Source organism: Cnephaeus nilssonii (genome assembly GCF_951640355.1).
Source record: "Cnephaeus nilssonii genome assembly, chromosome: 12".
In the NCBI taxonomy this organism is placed as follows: Eukaryota; Metazoa; Chordata; class Mammalia; order Chiroptera; family Vespertilionidae; genus Cnephaeus; species Cnephaeus nilssonii.
This window is the reverse complement of record NC_137083.1, coordinates 62,112,975-62,135,864: the sequence shown is the minus strand read 5'-3', so window position 1 is coordinate 62,135,864 and position 22,890 is coordinate 62,112,975. Positions and strand designations below refer to the sequence as shown.

At 42.6% G+C, this 22,890-nt stretch overlaps 1 protein-coding gene across 2 annotated transcripts in view; it reads left to right on the top strand.

Annotated features, from left to right (window-relative positions):
- Positions 1-7,117: 7,117 nt before the first annotated feature.
- The window catches only part of AHCYL2 (adenosylhomocysteinase like 2), a 178,188-nt gene continuing 162,415 nt past the window's right edge, over positions 7,118-22,890 (top strand). For both annotated transcript variants that reach the window (XM_079786223.1, XM_079786222.1), the window contains exon 1: positions 7,118-7,532. In XM_079786223.1, coding sequence (XP_079642349.1) covers positions 7,170-7,532 — 363 coding nt within the window. In that variant the 5' untranslated portion in view covers positions 7,118-7,169. The remainder of the gene's footprint in view (positions 7,533-22,890) is intronic.

Sequence of the window (22,890 nt, the reverse complement as noted above, 5' to 3'; positions counted from 1 at the left end):
CTTGATCATTCTGGTCATCACTGCTTCTTTCAGCTGTGGTATAGCTAGTTTTTACCCTTTATCAGCAACAGTATTGAAAACAAAATTTATCAGTGTTGTTTTGTTTTGTTTGTTTGTTTAATATATTTTATTGATTTTTTACAGAGAGGAAGAGAGAGGGATAGAGAGTCAGAAACATCGATGAGAGAGAAACATCGATCAGCTGCCTCCTGCACACCCCCTACTGGGGATGTGCCCACAACCAAGGTACATGCCCTTGACCGGAATCGAACCTGGGACCCTTGAGTCCGCAGACCGACGCTCTATCCACTGAGCCAAACCGGTTTTGGCTATCAGTGTTGTTTAATGATTTTTTCTGAAATAAGAGACTATGTTAACAATTTTCTTCTTTTCATCTCCATGGACATTCCATCCATCCCTTTTTTCTTTAGTGGGAATACTTATGTAAAGAATAGGGTATGGGATGTAGAAGGAGTTCATTCTAGGCTTTTAAAAGCTGAGAAATGTTACCTTTCTGTCTAGCTGTGGAGGTGGACAGAGACTCGACCACGAGAGGGCACTGTGAGCCCACCTTTTGTGAATGCAGAGGTTAGGCAGCAGCTGGAGGTCCAGTACCACAGACACTCCCCAAACCAAGAAAATATTGCCGTGTTTTTTATAGGAGCACCAGATCTTATGACTGAGCCACAGAGGCCACTTTCCTACCATAGCTCCTGAATTAGGACTCTCCCTGGAAGAAACACCTCAGGATCCAAAAGGAGCTTGGTTTGTGGGACTCCCTGTGGCCCAGCTGCTGCCCTGAGAAAAGGTCTCCATGTGTTCACTGCTCTGGCAGCCTCTTACCACTCATACTAAGTGCAAGTCAAACTCACATTCAGTTGTGCATCTTCCTAGATCGTGAGGCCTGCCTCTGCTGACCCCAACTTCGTTTCAGCAGTGTCTCCACTGCCTCATCCGTGCCTTTGCCTGAGCTTTATTTTTTTTTTTTTTGGGGGGGGGGTGCTTTTTAATCTAAGAAGTTAAAAGGTATTTAAAAAAAACCCACAAAGAACAACTTAATAAACATTCATATTTCCACTATTCAGAAATAACAACTCCTAAAATTATTTTCCTCAGTCCTGGCTGGCGTGCCTCAGTTTGTTGGAACATCATCCCATACACCGGAAGGTGGAGGGTTCAATTCCCACTCAGGGCACCATACCCAGGTTGTGGGTTTGATTCCCCAGGTTGGGGCACCTATGAGAGGGTGGCATCTAATGGATGTTTTTCTCTCACATCGATGTGTCTCCTCTAAAATCAATTTTAAAATTATTTTATATTTGCTTCTACCTTATTTTTAAAAAATATGTCTTTATTGATTTGAGAGAAAGAGAGGGAGAGAGAAACATTGATTAGCCTCCTGCATGCCCCCTACAGGGGACTGAGCCTGCAACCAGGGCTTGTGCCCTGACTGGAACTGGTGGTGACCTCTCAGTGCATAGGATGATGCTCAGCCAACTGAGCTACACTGGTCAGGGCTCCACCCTGTTTTTTTAAAAAGAAATAAAGTGTAACAGATTTAGCTCAAGTCCTCTTTGACCCTGTCCTATTCCCCACCCCCTTCTCCTTCCTTGACAGAAAAACTACTGTTTGCGTTCAGTGGGTTTCCTTCCGGTTCATTATTATGCTTTTATATACAGGGTGGGACAAAAGTAGGCTTATGGTTATTCCTATGGAAAATAATATACTCATTAATAAGTAACAATACAAGAATAAACTCTGTTTCTCATACTCAAAACTGTAAACTACTCTCCAATATAGAAAATAAGGACTTAACTCTTTTTCATTCTTCACCCACAAGGAAGACAAAAAGAGGTAGAGTGGGGAGGAGCTCTTAGTAAACCACCTTTGAAAGTTGGAAAGAAAACAATGAGTGGAAATTTAGCAGACTTGAAAAAGCTCAAATCTTAGTCAACAGTAGAGAAAATGTATATTGCAGCACCATCAAAAGGCTCTGAATTGAAGGGAGCAGGTACTTCAGAAGGTAGAAATGAAAACAGGAGGGTAAAAATGAAAACTGATCCCCTACCTCACTCTGCACAGTTAGATGACTGCCCTACCCAATCTTGGCTGACTGTCAGTTTATTCTCTACAGAAGGCAGACAGAGGGCCTATAGTATTTGAGGGCATTATCTTCTAGATTCCAGAACTAATTTTAAGAAGTTCATTATCACTTTGGCCAGGTAGTTGAGTTTGTTACAGCATTGTCCCAATACACCAAGGTTGTGGGACCCCAAAGTTGCAGGTTCCATCTCCGGTTAGGGCACATACAAAAATCAATCAAACGCCCTAGCTGGTTTGGCTCAGTGGATAGAGCATCAGCCTATGGACTGAAAGGTCCCAGGTTTGATTCCAGTCAAGGGCATATGCCAGGGTTGCTGGCTCAATTCCCAGTAGAGGGCGTGCAGGAGGCAGCCAATCAATTATTCTCTTTCATCACTGATGTTTCTATCTCTCCTCTCCCTTCCTCTCTGAAATCAATAAATATACATATTAAAAAAAGCAATCAATGAGTACATTGGAAGAACAAATTTATGTCTCTCCCTCTGTCTCTCTAAATACAATAAATAAAAAATTTTAAAAAGAAGTTCAATATCTTTCTGACACTTGAGTTTTGTTAAAATGTTTCCTTGATCCACTCCAGACATTTGAAGGATCATCTCTTTGTCCCAAAGTTTTGAAATTGTACATGCTGTATGTTAATATAGATCTATTTTCATCTATTAGGCTCAGCACCTAATGGCCCCTTTCATTCTGGATATTCTCATCTTTCAATTTGGGGAAATTGTTGTTGTTTTTTAATATATATTTTATTGATTTTTTACAGAGAGGAAGGGAGAGGGACAGAGAGTTAGAAACATCAATGAGGGAGAAACATTGATCAGCTGCCTCCTGCACACCCCACACTGGGGATGTGCCCGCAACCAAGGTACATGCCCTTGACCGGAATCGAACCTGGGACCCTTCAGTCCGCAGGCTGACGCTCTATCCACTGAGCCAAACCGGTTTTGGCATGGGGAAATTGTTTGAATAATTTCTTTGATTAGCATACCCCCCTCCATTTTCTTTGTTATCTCTTTTTGGCTTTCATATAATTCAGATGTTGAACTTCCTGGACTGACCTTCTAATTCATTTCCTTCCTTCCTTCCTTCCTTCCTTCCTTCCTTCCTTCCTTCCTTCCTTCCTTCCTTCCTTCCTTCCTTCCTTCCTTCCCTCCCTCCCTCCCTCTCTCCCTCCCTCCCTCCCTCCCTCCCTCCCTCCCTCCTTCCTTTCTCTCTCTCTCTCTCTCTCTCTCTCTCTCTCTCTCTCTCTCTCTCTCTCTCTCTCTTCCTTTCAGTCTTTTTGGAAATTGAAAAAAAGACTTAATGGAGATCTGAAAAAAAATTCTTAAAAGACCATACTTTTCCAGAAAATTGTAGCTGCAAAATACATTTCATTTATCATGTTATAACATGAATTAGACACAAATATAAAAACCATAAGTCTGACTGGTGTGGCTCCATGGTTGAGTGTGTCAGCCTATGAGCTAAGAGATCATGATTCGATTCCCCATCTAGGCACATGCCTGGGTTTTGGGCTCAATCCCCAGTGTGGGGCATACAGGAGGCAGCTGATCAATGATTCTCTCTCATCATTGATGTTTCTATCTCTCTCTCCCTTCCTCTCTGAAATCAATAAAAATACATTAAAAAAACAAAAACCATAAAATAAGCCATCATTCAACAATTTGAGCCAAGATAAAATGCATCTTTCCTATTTTTAATTTTTCTTTTGTTTATTGAGTTTTAAATTTTTTTTCTGCTAGAATGCTTTCATTTTAAAGTTCTCATTTATTTTCTGAATGTTCACTTCTTGAAATAGCATATTCTTTCACAAATACAATATCTTCAGTCTCTGGGGATACTAATGATTTTTTTTGGTCTTGATTTTTTTTTTTTTCATGCACAACCTGTTTCCTCCAAGTTATTTATTTATAGGTATCTTTCTGTTTTCTTATGTTGGGTTTTGTCTTTCATATTAAAAGTTTTCTTCATACATCTGGTGATTTTGTCCATCTGCTTGTACTTGAGTATGACATTAATGATTCTCTAGAAACTCTGTTAACATGGGTATGGTCTTTACCAAGGGTGATGCAGCTGGCCCATTTCCTTATGAAACTCTCATGTTAATATCTTCAAGTTTTCTCTCTTTGATTTATCAGAGACTTCAGAGAAGTTCTTTTAATTTCCTTCAGGAAAGATACATTCAAGCCTGCTAGGGTCTGGAAGCTGAATGAGCCAAGTGAGGGAAAAAGAACCTATGATTTAAATATTTAATAAACTAAGTAGTTAATAAACTTGTGCTTAATTGCCGTGTTTCCAGTATGCTATCTCCATCTTTAACTGTGCTCAATGTCCCTCAGTAACAAAGACGGCAGAAACAGCAATTGGGTAAGGATGAAGTTAAGAATGGCTAAAAAGTGTGCCCTGATGTTTGACCCAACCAGTGGACATTGCTTGAATATGAGTTTCTTTCCAGTCCTCCAACTCCTTATATTTTGTAACCACATCCCACTGAAGAATTAATTCATCCCCTTAGTAATCAATTCTAGTGGTGGAAGTCCAGGTAGGCAGCTGCTGCCTATGAGTTCCAACATATGCCAGGTGGCTGTACAGCGCTCCCTTGTGCATTAGAGAGAAGAAAGAAATTAGTTATAGAGCTGCTAATCCCTGCCCCGACAGCTGGAAGATGAAGCTCTGTGCTGGTTCTTTACAACAGGAAGGAAATTCTGAAAGCCAGAGTGTGACGAGGAAGCTTAAGAAAGTCCTTGTGTCTGGTGTACTTGTGGGCTTTGCAGAAATGGCAATGCTCAGATGCCTTCCAATACATAGCATCAGGCACAACTTTGAAGACCAGGATATGAGACTCCATTCAGGGAAGGACAACTCCACAAATGAACAGATTTCCAAGACAGGAGTACCATAGGGAAGATTAAGGCAGGCGAAATTCTGTAGTACAGATGGAGCTTCTCCTCTCCTTGCCAGGGGAAAAAAATAGTTACTTCAAAGACTAGATGTCTAGTGGCCTTCTGGGGTTGTCAGGGCTAATCACTCTCTGAGCAACCATAAACTCTAAGATCCCTTTTACCGTAGTTTCTCTGAGAATACAGAAAAAAATAACCTATCCCATAATCTATTACCCAGCGTTACCTGCATTTTAATGTCTTTTGTTTTTTTCAAGTGTTATTTACATAGTTAAAATCTTATGGAATGTGCAATGTTGTCTCCTGCTTTTTAGTTTACTATGTCATCATAAGCTTTTATTTCTCTTTATCATTAAAAAAAGGTTATTGGCAAACTTAATGTTAAAGGCTGTAACCCTCTATTGTTGGACATTAAAGCAGTTTCACATACCCCTTTTGTTATTAAAAACAAAGCCACCATACACGTCTTTGCTTGTATACCTTCTAAAATAAATGTCAAATTTAAAATAATACAGAAAGTTTTAAAAAATCACCCCAAATCCCATCACTTAACAAGTCAGTGTTTAGAAAGGTGGTGTGGCTGGAGCTTTGCTGGTCTCACAATGTTTGCCATTTTCAATTTGCAGAGTCTGGGGACTGCATCTATTGCTGTTTGTAAGTCCCTGCTTATATAAATTCTTGGCACCCAGCCTCCTGGACAGAAATAAAACTGGATTGGTGGGTATATTTTGGAAGTGAGCCAGAATTGGTGAGCTGGAAGAGTCCTTATAGAGCAATATGCTGGAGATGGCCTTCAGCATCCTCTTCACACAGTAGCTTGGGAAAATACCTGAATTTAATTGACATCAGATTTCAATATGAAAAGAGGACTTATCTTTAGAAAATAATTGAAAGAATGGTCAACGCTTTTATCTCTGAACATTGGATTTGATAAATTTCCAGCTGCTGTTCTTTATTTTTGTTATTGGACCAATGTTCTATATAAATAATTAGGATGTGACCACTTAATACTCAAAGAGTTTGTAACAATCAATCTCAGTAATGTCACTACAATATTACATTCTGCAAATGTCATTCTGTTGTGTCAGATACCAGTTTTTAGTTAGGTATCTCTAAGGCACATAGTAGAAAACAAAATTGGTCAATTATTCAAGTTCTTTTCACTGTGATTTGGAAATGCTATTTTTATAGAATGAGTCCTTAAAAAATCAGTTTTCACACTGTAGTTAACATTCTTCTTTGCTGAATGATTTATCTTAATTTCAGATTATTTCTTTAGTAGAATTAATAGGTCAAAAGATTTGGCCTCATTTAAAGAAACGCGAAATTCCACTGCCCTGAAATCTCTAATGATAACTTACTTCTTTTTGGACTGATTTTAAACTTCTAGACCCATACTGGTCAGAAATTGCCACAGCAGGGATATTTTTCCTTCTAAAAACAATGTCACTTAAGTTTGGAAAGGTGTCCGAGTACCGATTTCACAGAATCAGGAAAATGAAGCAACTTTAAGCTTGAGGAAGGCTCTCTTCTCACGTGACGCCCCCACTTTTCCTTTAAATGTCTGCTCACGTGATAGCGAACATGCGCGCGCACACACAGGAAATTCACGCAGTCGGGGTTATTTCTCACCCACCTTCCCAACCCTAGGGTTTCTGGTGTTCACTCCATGAAACCGTAACTCCTCAGGAGACTTTCTCTTCCTTATCCCCTTCCTTGTGTCACCTATTTTCACTCCTTTCCTTTCTGTGAGTCGCCGGCCCTAGTGCTCCATAAATCCTACAGAATCCAACTTGCCGGAGGAAGGGGGACGAAAACTACAACTCCCAGGGGGCGTCGCGGGCAGCGCTCTCGGCGGCGCGCAGTGTAGGTTGGGGGCTGAGGTCCCACGGTCTTTTCACCGCGTGCGGCCGGGAGCAAGCGCACTACAGGTTCCGTGGCGCCTCGCGCGCGAGTGGGGCGGGCTGGGGCGGGCGGGGCGGGGCGGGGGCGGGAGCGGGAGCCCAGGGCTGGCTGGCGGGCCAGCGGAGGCGGGGGTGGGGGAGAGCAGAGGCGATGGAGGGGAGGAGTGGAGGAATGGGGGAGGGAAAGGGCAGGGAGGCGGGAGGCGGGGCCGAGCAGGAGCTGGAGCTGAAGCCTGAGCCGGCGGTTGCAGTGGAGGCGGTGATGTCGGTGCAGGTTGTGTCAGCAGCGGCTGCCGCGAAAGTGTCTGAGGTGGACCTGAAGGACCTGAGCCCCTCCGAGGCGGAGCCGCAACTGGGACTGAGCCCGGCGGCCGTGAGCGCCATGGCCCCCCCGGCGGGCGGCGGCGACCCCGAGGCCCCAGCTCCCGCCGCGGAGCGGCCCCCAGCCCCCGGCCCGGGCTCGGGGCCAGCTGCTGCTCTTAGCCCTGCCGCCGGGAAAGTGCCTCAGGCGTCAGCCATGAAGCGGAGCGACCCTCATCACCAGCACCAGCGGCACCGCGACGGCGGCGAGGCCCTGCTCAGCCCCGACGGCACCGTTACCGAGGCGCCGCGCACAGTCAAGAAGGTATTGGGGCCGGGCTGCCTCTCGAGAGGGAGGGAGGGAGGGAGGGAGGGAGGGGAACCACACGCAGATCCTGTCGGCACCGCGCACCATCCTCCACGCCCTCCCTTCTGATCACAGAGGCGGAGAGACCCTTTCCCCCTTAAACCCACTCTCAGAGATGCCCTCACCCGGCCCCCACTGCTGGGGAGCGAAGATTCCAGCCCGCACGGTCGTACTTCACTATGAATAACATGGAGGTAGCGCTTTCCACTCCTACTTGGAATGGGCAAGGAGAAGAGGCACCCAATAGTGCCCCTCCCTGCACCCCCAACATACTCCCGTGTTATTATTCAGCTTCTCCGGGGAGAAGACCCCGATGGTGCAGAAAAACCTTACCGCTTATGAGAGATCACCCAGCAATAGGGGCGGAAAGATCTTTTCTGATTGAAGTTAGGAGTAAGCAGTAGTTACCTAGCATTGACATCCTCAGTTGTCTGGTTTCTGTACAGATGATTACTTTATGCCTTTCTGTGGTCAACAGCTTCCATAGAGCAGGGCTGATGCTGTGCCCTTCACTCTAGATACTGCAATATCCGTGCATCTTCTCTGAATGTAGACGTGTAATGGAGAGGTTGTCTTCACTCTTTTCAGAGGTTTGTTCTTTCCGATCCGTAGTTGGCCACCAGGATTATTAGACTGTGTGTAGAGAGCATGGTGTTTTATTGATTCCTTTTATTGTGACCTGAACGTGTTAGGAAGAAATGCTTCTACTTTTGGGAAAAGCTATCATTGTGGGGCTTTCTGTCCCAGCTGCCAGCTTCTTTCAGATGTAGTTTGGAAGAGACAGTAGCCTTGGAGCAGCGGGGAGTAAGTGTGCCTCGCTGTAGTATACTCCCTATTACCCTTACACTGCTATGCTTAGCATGTCTCTCCTCTCATAAAGCTAAATCAGCACAGGAAAAGAGGGGCACATATGGGAAAAGGCAGAGACGTGGATCATGTACAAAACGATTATGGCTCTAATTTCCGAGATACGTACAATATGGACACAATGATTTATGTGGTTTTTTTTAATTGTTGGAAACGATTTTTAATTATCAGAACAGCATTCAAGTGTTGTGAAATCGGCATTGATTTCACTGCAGGACGCTGTGGAATTGGAACCAGCTTAATTTTAGTTATAATAACCTCATGAGTAAGTTATAAAGCAGATAATCCGTTCATTCTACCCACCCAAATACTGGTGATTAACAAATGATGTCAGAGGCAAGCCTGAAGGAATTTGTTTAGTGATGCTCTAGGACTGTTTCCTTGTCGTTTGCAGTATGAAACTCCTCTGGGAGGAATTATAGGAGGAAAGACAGGCAGCATGAGCCGCCTTTACTACCTATATATGAGTCTGGAAATCTAGAACATGTTTCTGAGTAGTTTAGTTGCTTTATAACTTCAGACAAATTTTTCCTGCGATTAAGGGTCTTTTTGTGTAAAATATATAATTTGATTAGATCTCTTGAGGGTAAGAGTGTTCAACAAACTGTTTTTGGAATGGGATTTACTGTCAAGCAGACCTGATTTGAATCCTGGTATCCCCGATAACTAGCTTTTGGGTAATTTCCAAATTCTCTAAATCTTGGTTTCCTCTTCTATAAGTACACGGTTATGATTGAGGATTAGAAGCATTAATAGAGGGCTTTAGCATTGAACTTGGTACATATAGTAGTGGCTTAAGAAATAATAGCTATTGTTATTAAGAATTTTATTTCTCTTTCCATGATAGCTTAAGTGCATGCCATTAGGACCACCTCCGAATGATACCAAATTCAATATATTCTATAAAAATAAGTTTAAAAATCACAGGCCAGCATATCGGTCTTTTTTCCAAATTTGAGGTGTGCTTCTTGACCATTTTTTCCTTGTTGCCAAACCACCTTCTTCCTGTTTTTCCAGTATAAAAATGTAGGTTCCATAATTCTAGATTTACTCAGCACCTCAAGGCTATGGAATGCAGGACCTAGTTTTCTTTTTTTTTTTTTTTAGGACCTAGTTTTCTGTACAGTGTTGTGGCTCGGTTGGGAATCATCCTGTACACTGAAGGGTTGCTGGTTTGATTCCCAGTTGGAAGCTGATCCATGCTTTGCTTTCACATAGATGTTTCTCTCTTTCCTTTTCCCTTCCTCTCTCTCTAAAAATTAATACAAATATTTAAAAAAATACTCTGCTCGATGTTAAGCATGTATAACTCTGGGCAAGGATACAGCTGTATAACATAGCTAAAGGCTACTTTTGGGAGACAGAATCTTTAACTTTCTTGATATTGAATGGGTTAAATTATAAGTGCATGAGACTGCCCTGCTTTCCTTACGATGAAAGTCACCTCACCAAGGTACTACAGTGTGACATTTTGATATGTTGAGCCTTTCTTGATTCTTAAATTATTTACTTAATCATTCTGACCTTGACTCCTGCTTTTATAGAGTGTAGGGAGAGACTGGGGTACTTGGGGATTGAAATAGTGCCTTTGGCCGTATAATTGGTGACTGTTGCTTCAATTTTGTAACTGTCACATACAAGTTTATTTATCTTAATTCACATTTCCATTGATGGTATCCTTTACTCCATTCATGTATCTGCCATCATTTTTCTTAGTTCTGTTACTCAGCTCAGCCACACAAGGGAAATAAACTTTTTACAAGAGCCAGAATTCCCAAGTGTAGTAGTTAATAAGAACGAACATATGGTGTGTAGGTTACTTAGTCACATCTTATCTTTGGCACAAGTTACATCGTGTAATTTGTAATACTCTGAGGACCAGATCTTGTCATTGTGGCTCTGACATATTTGTATATAAGTTTTTTTTCATAAGCTCACACCAAGTGAATCCAACAAACCAAAAATCTTTATAAGAAGTGATTGGTGAAATGGGAAGAGAAGTTCTACAGTGAATGGAGTGGTAAAGTTGAGAGGATTTCTTCCCTATAACTCCATGTTCTTAAAAATGGAGTTATAGGAGTGTCACAGTACAGAAAACAAGGCAGAAGAGGATGTATTTCAGAAACGTTAAAACTTTATGACAGTGAGGCTGTGAGCCAAGAACTGTAACTAGTTTGTGCTTACATCAGTATTGGTAATGACTATGTTCAAGCAGATTATTATTTTTTTTTGGCAAAGGTATCCACCTTGCACTGGCTTTGTTGCTGTCAGCAGATGATGAGTTGAGCCATGTTAGCACTTTCTTGCCTGAATTCTTTAAGCTCTTGATTTGGTTAATTATGGATTACTAAAATAGAATCTTTAGGATCTAGGCATGGGAATGTGGGAGCAGTGTGACTCCTTTTGCTAGTTAGGAAAGTACAGCCTTGCAAAATGTTCAGTAAGGCAATTGGCATATTGACCCTAATAATAGTTACCATTAATTGGCTTTTTATATGCCAAGAATTGTTGTAAGTGTTTTTTCTAATCATGACAACAACACATTGAGATATAGGTGGCATTATCTCCATTTTACAAATAAGGAAATGAGGTCCAGAGAGATAAAGTGCCTTGCCCAAGGTTATATACGTCTAGAAAGTGGCAGAGGTAGGACTTAAATCTTTGTCTTAAACCTTTGTCTGTTTCCAAAGCCCCTCTTCTTTTCATTATGCCACACCAATTCTTTCTTTTTTGAGGACATGCTCATTGATTTCAGAGAGACAGAGAGACAGAGGTGGGGGGCAAGGAGGGGGGAGGAGGGAGAGAAACATCGATGTGAGAGAAACATCCATCACTTGCCTCCCATATGCACTCCAGCCAGGGACAGAACCAGCAATCCAGGTCTGTGCCCTGACCAGGGATCGAACCCACAACTTTTCTGTGTATGGGACGATGCTCCAACCAACTGAGCCACACTGGTTAGGGCCTTTCTAACTTAGATGATTGGTTCTGGTCTTCTCCAGAAGTCTTGGAGAATACTCTTGAATTCCAAGGTATGTGTGTCTGGTTTAAGGCTTAGGTTACCCCCAAACCAAGTAAGAATCTGAGTCAGGACTTTAGGAAGAGGAATGAGAAAAAATTGTACAAATGTAGGACTGCGAAGAATTATAAAATTAGGAGAGAGGAAGAAGAGCATCTTACAGAAAAAACATTTTAAGATAAATGATGCATTTTCACGTTAGTAATTTACTAATAACCTGAAATTTTATTCTTATTTTTAAAATTATAAATAGATATTGGGTACTTATGGAATATGCTTCCTCTTCCTGTCTAGCTAACAGTTTTCCCTGTTCTTTAAGTCCTACCATCTTTATGAATCAATCTCTACTTAAACATTTTACAGGTTAGAAAGGGAAGCATATGTTATACATTCCTGCTGTGTGCCAGGCATTGTATTAGAGCTTTGCATATACTATTTTATTTACTCCTTTAAAGAGCTCTCAGAGAGCCCTAGCCAGTTGCTCAGTGGTTAGAGCACTGACCCAAAGACTGAAGGGTCTCAGGTTTGATTCCAGTCAAGGGCTCCTGCCTCGGTTGCTGGATTGATCCCTGGGTCCCGCGGGGGAGGCAGCCCATTGATGTGTCTCACATTGATGTTTCTTCATCTCTCTCCCCCTCCCTTCCACTCTCTAAAAATCAATGGGAAAAATATCCACGGATGAGTATTAAGAAAAAAGAGCTCTCAGAGAGAGGTAGTGTTATCCTTATTTTATTGAGGGTTGAAGAGATTAAGGAATTTGTCTCAAGATTACACGTTTAGTAATGTGATGGAGCTGAGAGAACTCTAATCTGTTTGACTCCAAACTCAGTTGCTTTTCAGTTGAAATATTTCTCTGTTCAAAACTCAGATTGAATCTTAATCTGTGTATTTTTTGTGGATGTTTTTTATTTATTGAGCTTATTTAATGGTCTTACCATATATTTATGTGAACATTTATGAATCTTCTGAGAAAGCAGCCCTTTTTTTGTGTTATAATTTGTGAATTATATTGGGAAAGATTGAACATTAAGAGCTGTCTTAGGAGGTTGCTCAGAGCTGAAGTTGCAGTTGTGTATTTGATGTCCTGAGGAAAAACTTAGTTCTTTAATATCCAGTTAATTCAAGAAATATATTGTTCATGAAAAAAGGAGAGTAGGAAAGAAATAAAAGGTTTGTTGGAATCTTTATTCAGACTCTTGTCAAGCTGATTTTATAAAGAACGTGCAATTTCTTTCTGGTGGTTCTTATTTAAATACTAGAGGCCCAGTGCACAAATTTGTGCACAGGGGGGGGGGTGTCCCTCAGCCCAGCCCCTGCACCCTCTACAATCTGGGACCTCTCGAGGGATGTCCAAATGCCCGTTTAGGACCGATCCTACTTGGATCGGGCCTAAAGGGGCAGTCGGACATCCCTCTCACAATCCAGGACTGCTGGCTCCCAACTGCTTGCCTGCCTGCCTTCCTGATTGCCCCTAACCGCTTCTGCCAGCCAGCCTTATCACCCCCTAACCACTCCGCTGTCAGCCTGTTTGCCCCTAACTGCCCTCCCCCGCAGGCCTGGTCACCCCTAACTGCCCTCCCCTGCAGGCCTGGTCACCCCCAACTGCTGTCCCCTGCAGGCCTGGGTCCCCCCACAACTGCCCTTCCTTGCAGGACCAGTTGCCCCCAACTTCCCTCCTCTGCCGGCCTGGTCACCCCTAATTGCCCTCCCCTGCAGGCTTGATCGCTCCCAACTGCCCTCCCTTGCAGGCCTGGTCCTTCCCAACTGCCCTCCCCTGCTGTCCTGATTGCCCGCAACTGCCCTCCCTTGCAGACCTGGTCCCTCCCAACTGCCCTCCCCTGCTGGCCTGATCGCCCATAACTGCCCTCCCTTGCAAGCCTGATCCCTTCCAACTGCCCTCCCCTGCTAGCCATCTTGTGGTAGCCATCTTGTGTCCACATGGGCGCAGTCATCTTTGACCACATGGGGGCAGCAATCTTGTGTGTTGGAGTGATGGTCAATTTGCATATTATTCTTTTATTATATAGGATTAGATAGGCTAGAGGCCTGGTGCACGGGTGGGGGTCGGCTGGTTTTGCCCTGAAGGGTGTCCCGGATCAGGGTGGGGGTTCCCTTGGGGCATGGGACAGCCTGGGTGGGGGGCCAGTAGTGGTTTTCAGGCTGGCCACGCCCCCCAGGCGACCCAAGCAGAGGCCCTGATATCTGGGATTTATTTATCTTCTATAATTGAAACTTTGTAGCCTTGAGTGGAGGCCAAGGCAGGCCAGAGCAGGTGGAAAGCTTGGCTTCCTCCATCACCGGGGGCAACTCAAGCCTCCTGCTCTCTCCAGTTCTACGGCTGCTGCAATTTTTGTTGGGATTTATTTATCTTCTATAACTGAAACTTTGTAACCTTGAGTGGAGGCCAAGGCAGACCAAGGCAGGCAGAAAGCTTGGCTTCCTCCATTTCCAGGGAAACCCAAGCATCCTGCTCTCTCTGTGGCCTCAGCCATCTTGGTTGGGTTAATTTGCATACTCGCTTCTGATTATCTGGTGGGCGTGGTATGTTGGTGTAGCAGAGTGATGGTTAATTTGCATATTACTCTTTTATTAGATAGGATTTCAGGGAGGTACAACTGAGGTGGATGAGAGAACAATCTGGCAGTTGCCCTGATCTACTGTCCTGCCATTGTGTTCAGGTGGTATGCACAATCCGGAGCTGAATTCTGTTTACCCAATAAGAGGTTCAGTAAGCTTGATCAGGTTTCTATGGAATTTGTAGGAGCTTTTTATAGTCTGAATGACCTATGGCCTGAGATTTGGTGAGAGCTAAGTGAGCAGAGGAGAAAGTGGTGGAGTGAAATTCCTTCTGTAACAGGTCCCCCTCTTCCCCAGCTATATTCTGCAACAATTCAATTAACCGTTTTCTTTCTTGGGCTCTGCATTAATAGCTGGTAATTTCCTGTTCTCTTTTTCAAGTGTAAATATATTTGTTTGGGGCACCTAGTTCTTAGCTCAGGAAGGGTACAGAAGTTTTAGAGCTGCTAGTGGAATTTTTCTGACTATAAATCAGGCTTTTTCTTAAAGCCTTTCTGAATACTGCAGAACTGTCATTGAAAGTTAAGTAACCTGAGACTAAAACTGGTTTCATCTTCCCTACAAACTTACCTCCTGTAGTGTTCCAATGGTGAACCCTTTTGATCTTTCTAAAAGATTAGATACTGTTGACTGGGTTTTCTTGGAAACTCTTCTTTTGGCTTCAGTTATAATTCTTCACTTATGGCTACCATTTACTGAATATTTAGTCTCTGCCAAATATCTATCTTTTCTTCTCATCTCATTTAATCAGGACAGTTTTATCAGATGAATATTATTATTTTACAGACTAGAAATTTGGTCTCAAAGAGAGTAATTAACTTGCCCAAGGCTTTGCCAGTCTGTGATGCCTTTGGGATTAGTGAGAGACAACACTGCCCATAGCAACAGTGGGAGGCTACTTCTCTGACCAAAGTCCCATGTGAAATCTGCTTTAGTACTGAACCTAGGCTGCTGCTAAGATCACTCTGTGCAACTATTTATTTATTTATTTATTTATTGTTTACAGGATTACAGGTGTCTCCCATTCTCCCCTCCTCCCCGCTTTACTCCCCTCCACTCAGCCCTCTGTGCAACCTTTTGGATCTCAAGATCTACAACTTCTTCCTCCATTATTAGCAAATTCCCATATAGCATCAGCCTCTAGCAGCATGATCCAGTTACAGGGTCAACAGTGGAATGCTACTAGTGTGTCACCTGGTATCCAGAACTATAATGGTACAGCCTAAGCTACAGCGTCTCCTGCTTGGCATTAGCAAACACAACTTTCCCAAACCCATTTTGTATATGGTTTTGGGTGATGTTTTTAGCTGTGTAGCCCTGAAGCAGGTTCTTCACTCTGAAAGCTACCTCATATTCTGTAAATTCTTTTTCTGTTTAATTCAGCCATAGTTGCCTTCTGCTGTTTATGGAACTCTGAGTGATGCACTGGTTGAACCTAACCATCTGCCTTTTTAGTTGTCTGCCTCCATGCAGATGAGAATTGCTGGAGAAAACCAAGCAAATCAATATCACTACAAATTCATAATCATCAACCTCATATGCATAATCATTATTGCCTAGTAATGCTGTACATTTCTCTAGTAAGTTCACTTTCCCACTCACTGGAAATGACTGTTTCATACTGTCTCTATTTATTTCTAATCTCACATGTTCTTCTTTTTATGTATTTTTATTTTACTTACTTTTAAAATTAAATTTATTGTGGTGACATTGGTTAATAAAATTATATAGGTTTCAGGTATACAATTCTATAGTACATCATCTGTATATTGTATTGTGTGTTCGCTACCCCTGTGTTCTTTTTATTTTTTATTTTATTATTATTTTTAAATATATTGTTATTGATTTCAGAGAGGAAGAGAGAGGGAGAGAGATAGAGTGAATCATTGATTGGCTGCCTCCTGCATGCCCCCTATTGGGGATTGAGCCCACAAACTGGGCATGTATCCTTTACTGGAATCAAACCCAGGACCCTTCAGTCCACAGACAGATGCTCTATCCACTGAGCCAAACCAGGTATGGCTGTGTCCTTTTTAAACCAGTGATGTGCCTTATACTTTATTATAAAAAACAGAAGCTGCTGCCCTAGCTGGTTTTGTTCAGTGGTTAGCGTGTCAGCCCACAAACTGACCCGGGTTTAATTCTGTTCAAGGGCACGTACCTAGGTTGCAGGCTTGATCCCCTGCCATGGTTGGGGCTCGGTGTGGGAGGCAACCAATTAATGTGTCTCTCTCACATAGATGTTTCTTTCTGTCTCTCCCCCCTCCCTTTCACTCTCTTTAAAAAAATAAATGGAAAAAATATCCTCGGGTGAAGCTTAACAAAAACAAAATAAAACCAAAAAACCAGAAGCTGCCAAAAGGGAATCCCTTCATCTTTGTACCTCCCAAACCTACAAACCTACCTGCATCCCGGGCTTACCTTTTACTAATTCCCACTTGTTAGGATAGAGCAGTGGTCAGCAAACCGCGGCTCTCGAGCCACATGCGGCTCTTTGGCCCCTTGAGTGTTCTAACGCCACGTCTTCAAAGTAGACTCACCCAGGCCGAAAACCGACTTCTGAGCATGGGGCCACGAAGTTTTAGTTGCACTGTACATGTGCGCCCGCACGTGGTATTTTGTGTAAGAGCCACACGTGGCTCGAGAGCAGCGGTTTGCCGACCACTGGGATAGAGGAACTTCATTTCATCTAAGACCAGTCCCTCTACAGGTGCTCTAATTGTATTCTCTTGTCTTCTTAAGAACTTCTTTGGTTATTTCCTCTTTATATAGAACCTTTCCTGCAGTATTCATACTTGCTCTAATCTTTCCCATTTTGAAAACTCTGTCCTCTGACCTCCATATTTCCTTCCTGCTATTCTTATCTTTCTACTCCTTTCAAAGTAAGCTTCTTAAGTTTTCACTACATACTATATACTTTTTTCTTCCCATGAACTCTTTAACCCAATCTTGCTCTTATACTCTGACCCAAAAAAATCCTTTTGCTAAAATGCTAATGCCTGTTATATTGGGAAACATGGCCGTCTATTTTTTAGTCCTCTTCATATCAGACCTCTTGGCATCATCAGATACAGACTTCTTACCAAAACAGTCTCCTCTCTTGGCTTCCAGGATACTGCTCTTTACTAGTTTTCCTCTTATTCCTCTGGCTGGTCCTTAGTCTTCTTTGCTGGCCCTTTCTCCTTGAATCTGGGTTCTCTGCTCTTTCCATTGTGTTTTCTCCCTAAGTCATCCATACTGTTCCTATGCCTTTGAGTATCATCTACATACTAACAACTCCCCAAATGATTTCTTTAGCCAAGATCCCTCTTCTGAATGACAGCCAGTCTTGTGTGTGTACACTGCCTACTGGCAGTTGGGCTTCAAAACTAACATGTCCAAAATGAAATGTTTTATCTACCTGTCCAATTCCCAAATAAAGTTCTTATTTCCTTCATTTCAGTAAAATTGTATTTACATTATTTTTTCTTTTGTTTAAAAATTGTTTTTAATTACACAAGTAATGCTTGGATACCTTCTTATAAAATAATTCAGTGTAGTAAAAACAGTTCTTTCTTGGCCCTCAGCCAGTCTTATTCCCCTTCCCAGAGGTGACTTGTAGTCTCAATTTGTCTTTCTATACTTTTTTTTTTTAATCAGACTTTATACTTATATTTGTACATAGAGAAATTTATAGTTTTATAATTTGTACATAAATGAAAGCATATTGTATATACATTGTTTTGCAGATTGCTTATTTTCACTTAAGAACATGTCTTGGAGCTTTTTATATATTAGTACATATATATCTTATTCTTTTTTTAACTGCTGAATTGGTTTCCAAATCTATACTGTTGTTGTTTACTAAACAACATTTTATGCACATTTGATGTAATATTTTTTTTATAGACTATGCTTTGTATACCAGTATAAGTGCTTCTCTAGAAAGTTTTTATATAATTAGATTGGCCAGTTTTTTTCTTTTATGGCTTAAACATTTTTTGTCTTAGAATGGTCTTTCCTTTCCTAGGTTTATAAATAAATTCTTTTATATTTTTTTCAACTGTTTTTATGTTTGCATGAATATATTTTGGTCTTAAATTCCTCTGGAATTTATTTTTATTTGTAATACTAGAGGCCCGATGCATGAATTTGTGCATGGGTCAGTCCCTCTGGGTTGCCTTCAGGGATCGGGCTGAAACTCGCAGTCCAACGCCACCTGCAGCTCCTACCTGCTGCTCCCGCTCATCCCGGCCCCACTGTGCCTGCCGCAGGCTCGTGCCGTCAGTCCCAATCAGGAGAAGCTGCCCCAGCAGCACTCGCCAGCCATGAGCCACTCCAAGGGGAGTGGCTTACAAGATTGGGCTGAAACCGGCTCTCTGACATCCCCCGAGGGGTCCCGGATTGTGAGAGGGCACAGGCCAGGCTGAGGGACCCCACCGGTGCACGATCAGGCCGGGGAGGGACCACGGGAGGGCTCCAGGGCGTGTCCGGCCCATCTCACTCAGTCCCGATCGGCCGGACCCCAGCAGCAAGCTAAACTACCAGTCGGAGCATCTGCCCCCTGGTGGTCAGTGCACGTCATAGCGACTGGTCGACCAGTTGGCTGTCTGCCCCCTGGTGGTCAGTACACATCATAGCGAGCAGTTGAGCTGCCTTAGTATATCATTAGCATATGATTGCTTGTTCGGTTGTTCTGCTTTTTGGTCTATTTGCATATTACCCTTTCATTATATAGGACTAGAGGCCCGATGCATGAAGATTCGTGCAAGAATGGGCCTTCCTTCCCCTGGCTGCAGGCACTGCCTTCACTCTGGCCCGGAGCTGCCTTTCCGCCTTCCTATGCTGCCCAGAGGCCCGAGCGGCTGGGGTGGTGCAGAATGCCCCTGGCTGCTCGGCGCCTGCATATGCAAATTAACCCACCATCTTTGTTGGGGTAATTTGCATACACACTCCTGATTGGCTGGTGGGCGTTGTGAAGGTATGGTCAATTTGCATCGTTCTCTTTTATTAGTATAGATAAGATAAGGACTACTTGTAATGTAAAATAGCTCTATTTGTTTTCAAATAAAATTTAATATCTTGGGTTTGTTCTTTTCCTTTCTCTTTCACTTACCCTTCTTAACTATTTTCTTTCTTAACTTTTAGCTGGAATGTAGAAGTAACTTTTGTTTGAAGGCTGTATCTATTTAACTCAAGAATGACACTAAAAATTGCCATACTGATAGTACTTAGTTTTCATAATGAGTTATTCCTAGAAGCACTTGCTATTTTAGCAAATGTTATTGTTTATAGTAAACATAGTTATTATTATTTAGTGGATATAGATTGTTTTGCTAGAAATTGGAGTCTCACTTATATCTCAAATAAATATCCTATGCGGTAATGGCTTAGAGAGTAACTTCTGCAGTTATACTAAGTTGGAAAAATATAGTAATGTGTGGTCCTTTTCCAAAATGACACCTAATTTTTTTTCAGGCATTGCAGGAATTGAGTATGTGTGATGAGACTGTAGGAAGAAAATTTTGCCCTGATTAGATAGTTGTGTGCATCTATCTTTCAAAGTTAACAATATATTACCTGCTCCAGGTTAGAGAAGGACTCATTTTCCTAGCAGGTAAATAAACTGTCTTTTTAAACAAAGCTTTGTTGGCTAAAGTTTGACTAAATCTAGTCTTGGGTCCCTCTGCTTTGTGAGACAGAAATGGAATAGGAATTTTTACTACTTTCGTGTCTATTTTTACTACATTCGTGGCTGGTCATATGCTAGTCCCTTTTTAGTGTCTATGCTGGACTGTACTATAAAGGAGAAGCAATTTTACTACTTCTGGATACTTGTCTAATACTCTTCCCTGATATTGTGTGAGCTTCTTTTACATAAAAAACCATTTATGTGTTGTGTGCTAAACACTGCTAAGTGATAGGGTTATTAAATCAGCAAAATACCATTCTTGCCCTCAAGGAGAGGGTAGGGATATAAATATGGAAATAAATACAGTCTAGTTTGATATGAGCAATACTGGAAGTAGGGATTGTCAGTTTGAAGAGGTCAGCATTGAAATCAAGGTGACACACCTTAGGAAAACTAGTTGGTTGTCCATCCAGGAGGCTTCGCCATGTAGCAGAACCTTTGTGAAGTTTCCATGTTCCAATGTTACTAATCCAGAAATTTACTTTTAATACACTTAAGAGATCATCCTCCTGTTAGGACTGGCTCATTCAAACCAAACTCACAAGACACTCATATTTAAAACAGAATGATAATTTCAGGCGCTGGCCAAGTAGCTCATTTGGTTAGAGCATTATCCTGATACACCTAAAGTTGTGGGTTCAATCTGTGGCCAGGGCAAATACAAGAAGCAACCAATGAATGCATAATTAAGTGGAACAACATATCAGTATGTCTCTCTCCCTTCCTCTCTCTCTCTCTCAAAATCAATAAAAAAAATTAAAACAGAATGATAACTTCTAATTTATGGTTAGATATATATATATAAAACACTTGAGCTGATTTAATATATGGGTCAGTCAAATGGTACTCTGAAAAATCAACATGGGAAGTCCAATTATAGTTAGAAGCAATTTGGAATTTTTTATTTTTTTTTAATCTTCACTCGAGGATACTTTCATTGGCTTTCGGAGAGAGTGGAAGGGAGGTGGAGAGAGAGACAGAAATGAAACATCTATGTGAGAGAGACGCATTGCCAACCTGGGCCAGAGATTGAGCCTGCAACTGTGGTACATGCCCTTGACTGGAATCGAACTCATGACCCTTCACTCTGAGGGTCAACAAACACTCTATCCATGGAGCCAAACTGGTTAGGGCAAGTTTGGAATCTTTTAGATCCTTGATACTCACACTGGTTCATACCAGAAGCATTGGCATCATGCGGGAGCTTGTTATAAATGTACAATTACAAGCAACTCTGATTCTGGACTAGTTTATACCCACAGGAACCTTAATTTAAAAATATATGTATTTTTATTGATTTCAGAGAGGAAGATAGAAACATCAATGATGAGAGAGAATCTTGATCACCTCATGCTCCCTACCAGGGATCAAGCCTGCAACCTCGGCATGTGCACTGACTGGGAATCAAACCATGACCTCCTGGTTCATAGGTCAACGCTCAACCACTGAGCCACACCAGCCAAGTGGAACCTCAATTTTTTTTACTTATTTTATACTAGAGGCCCGGTGCATGAAATTCGTATATGGGGGGTGGAGGGGAGGGAAAGGGTAGGGGGTGTCTCTCAGGCCAGCCTGCACCCTCTCCAATCTGGGACCCCTTGAGGGATGTCCGACTGCCCGTTTAGGCCCGATCCTGGTGGGATCGGGCCTAAACGGGCAGTCGGACATCCCTCTCACAATCCAGGACTGCTGGCTCCCAACTGCTTGCCTGCCTGCCTTCCTGATTGCCCCTAACCGATTCTGCCTGCCAGCCTGATCACCCCCTAACCACTCCCCTGCCAGCCTGATTGATGCCTAACTGCTCCCCTGCTAGCGTGTTTGCCCCTAACTGCCCTCCCCTGAAGGCCTGGTCACCCCCAACTGCTCTCCCCTGCAGGCCTGGGTCCCACCCAACTGCCCTTCCTTGCAGGTCTGGTCACCCCCAACTTCCCTCCTCTGCTGGCCTGGTCACCCCTAACTGCCCTCCCCTGCAGGCTTGATTGCCCCCAACTGCCCTCCCTTGCAGACCTGGTCCCTCCCAACTGCCCTCCCCTGCTGGCCATCTTGTGCTGGCCATCTTGTGTCCACATGGGGGCAGCCATCTTGTGTGTTGGAGTGTTGGTCAAACTGCATATTACTCTTTTGCAAAAAAATATGCAAAATGCTAACATTTGTTAAATTGGGCAGTGAGTACAATTCTCTCAGGACTCTTCCATATGCTTGGGCAAACATTTTTTTAAACAGGTTTAATGCTTTTTGGGACCTGTATTTGTAAAACTATTATACTAATGTATCTCTGGTGCCTAATTCACTCAGTGTGATAGAAACTTTCAAGAATTTAGGCACAGCCGAAGCCGGTTTGGCTCAGTGGATAGAGCGTCGGCCTGCGGAATCGGGTCCCGGGTTCGATTCCGGTCAAGGGCATATACCTTGGTTGCAGGCGCATCCCCAGTGGGGGTTGTGCAGGAGGCGGCTGATCGATGTTTCTCTCTCATCGATGTTTCTGGCTCTCTATCCCTCTCTCTTCCTCTCTGTGGAGAATCAATAAAATATATTAAAAAAAAAAAAAGAATTTAGGCACAAGCATACTATATGGTGGAATCTTCTGTGCCCTAACAAGATATTTCTAAAAAAAAAAAAAAAAATGCTGCCTGAGGCACTAAAAAACCTGGCTATGTGGATACCAGTGATCTCTCTATCAACCAGCACAATCAATGTGCCATCCCCGCCTACATCAAGTGTAGTTTTAAAATCTTTTAACTTGCAGCTAAATTATTACCCTGAGTCTCTATGCAAACTTATACCATGAACTACCCAGTAAGTAAAAAAATACAAAATTACATCTCTTTCTAGTTTTAACACAATTTTCCCTCTCCACCCTACATTCTTCAGTCCCCCAAACCCACAGAGGACTCAGTATGAGTCCTCCACATAGGTGCAGTGTTTCTGGACCTCCTAATCTTGGGCAGATTTATGTGACTCAGATAGCATCAAGGGAGTGTGTTCGTTAGTGCCAAGGGGATCTAAGCATGGAACTTTGCTTAACCAGCAATCTAGGATGAAAGCTCCTGAAAGAAAGAGGAGACTGACTTTTTATCTAAGCATGATGAGTACATCAAACAGAAAATGATGCCCAGGAACAAGTGGTTCCAGAAACAGGAATTCAAATAAAAACTGGCTTTGTAGCATTCACTGTTCTGCAG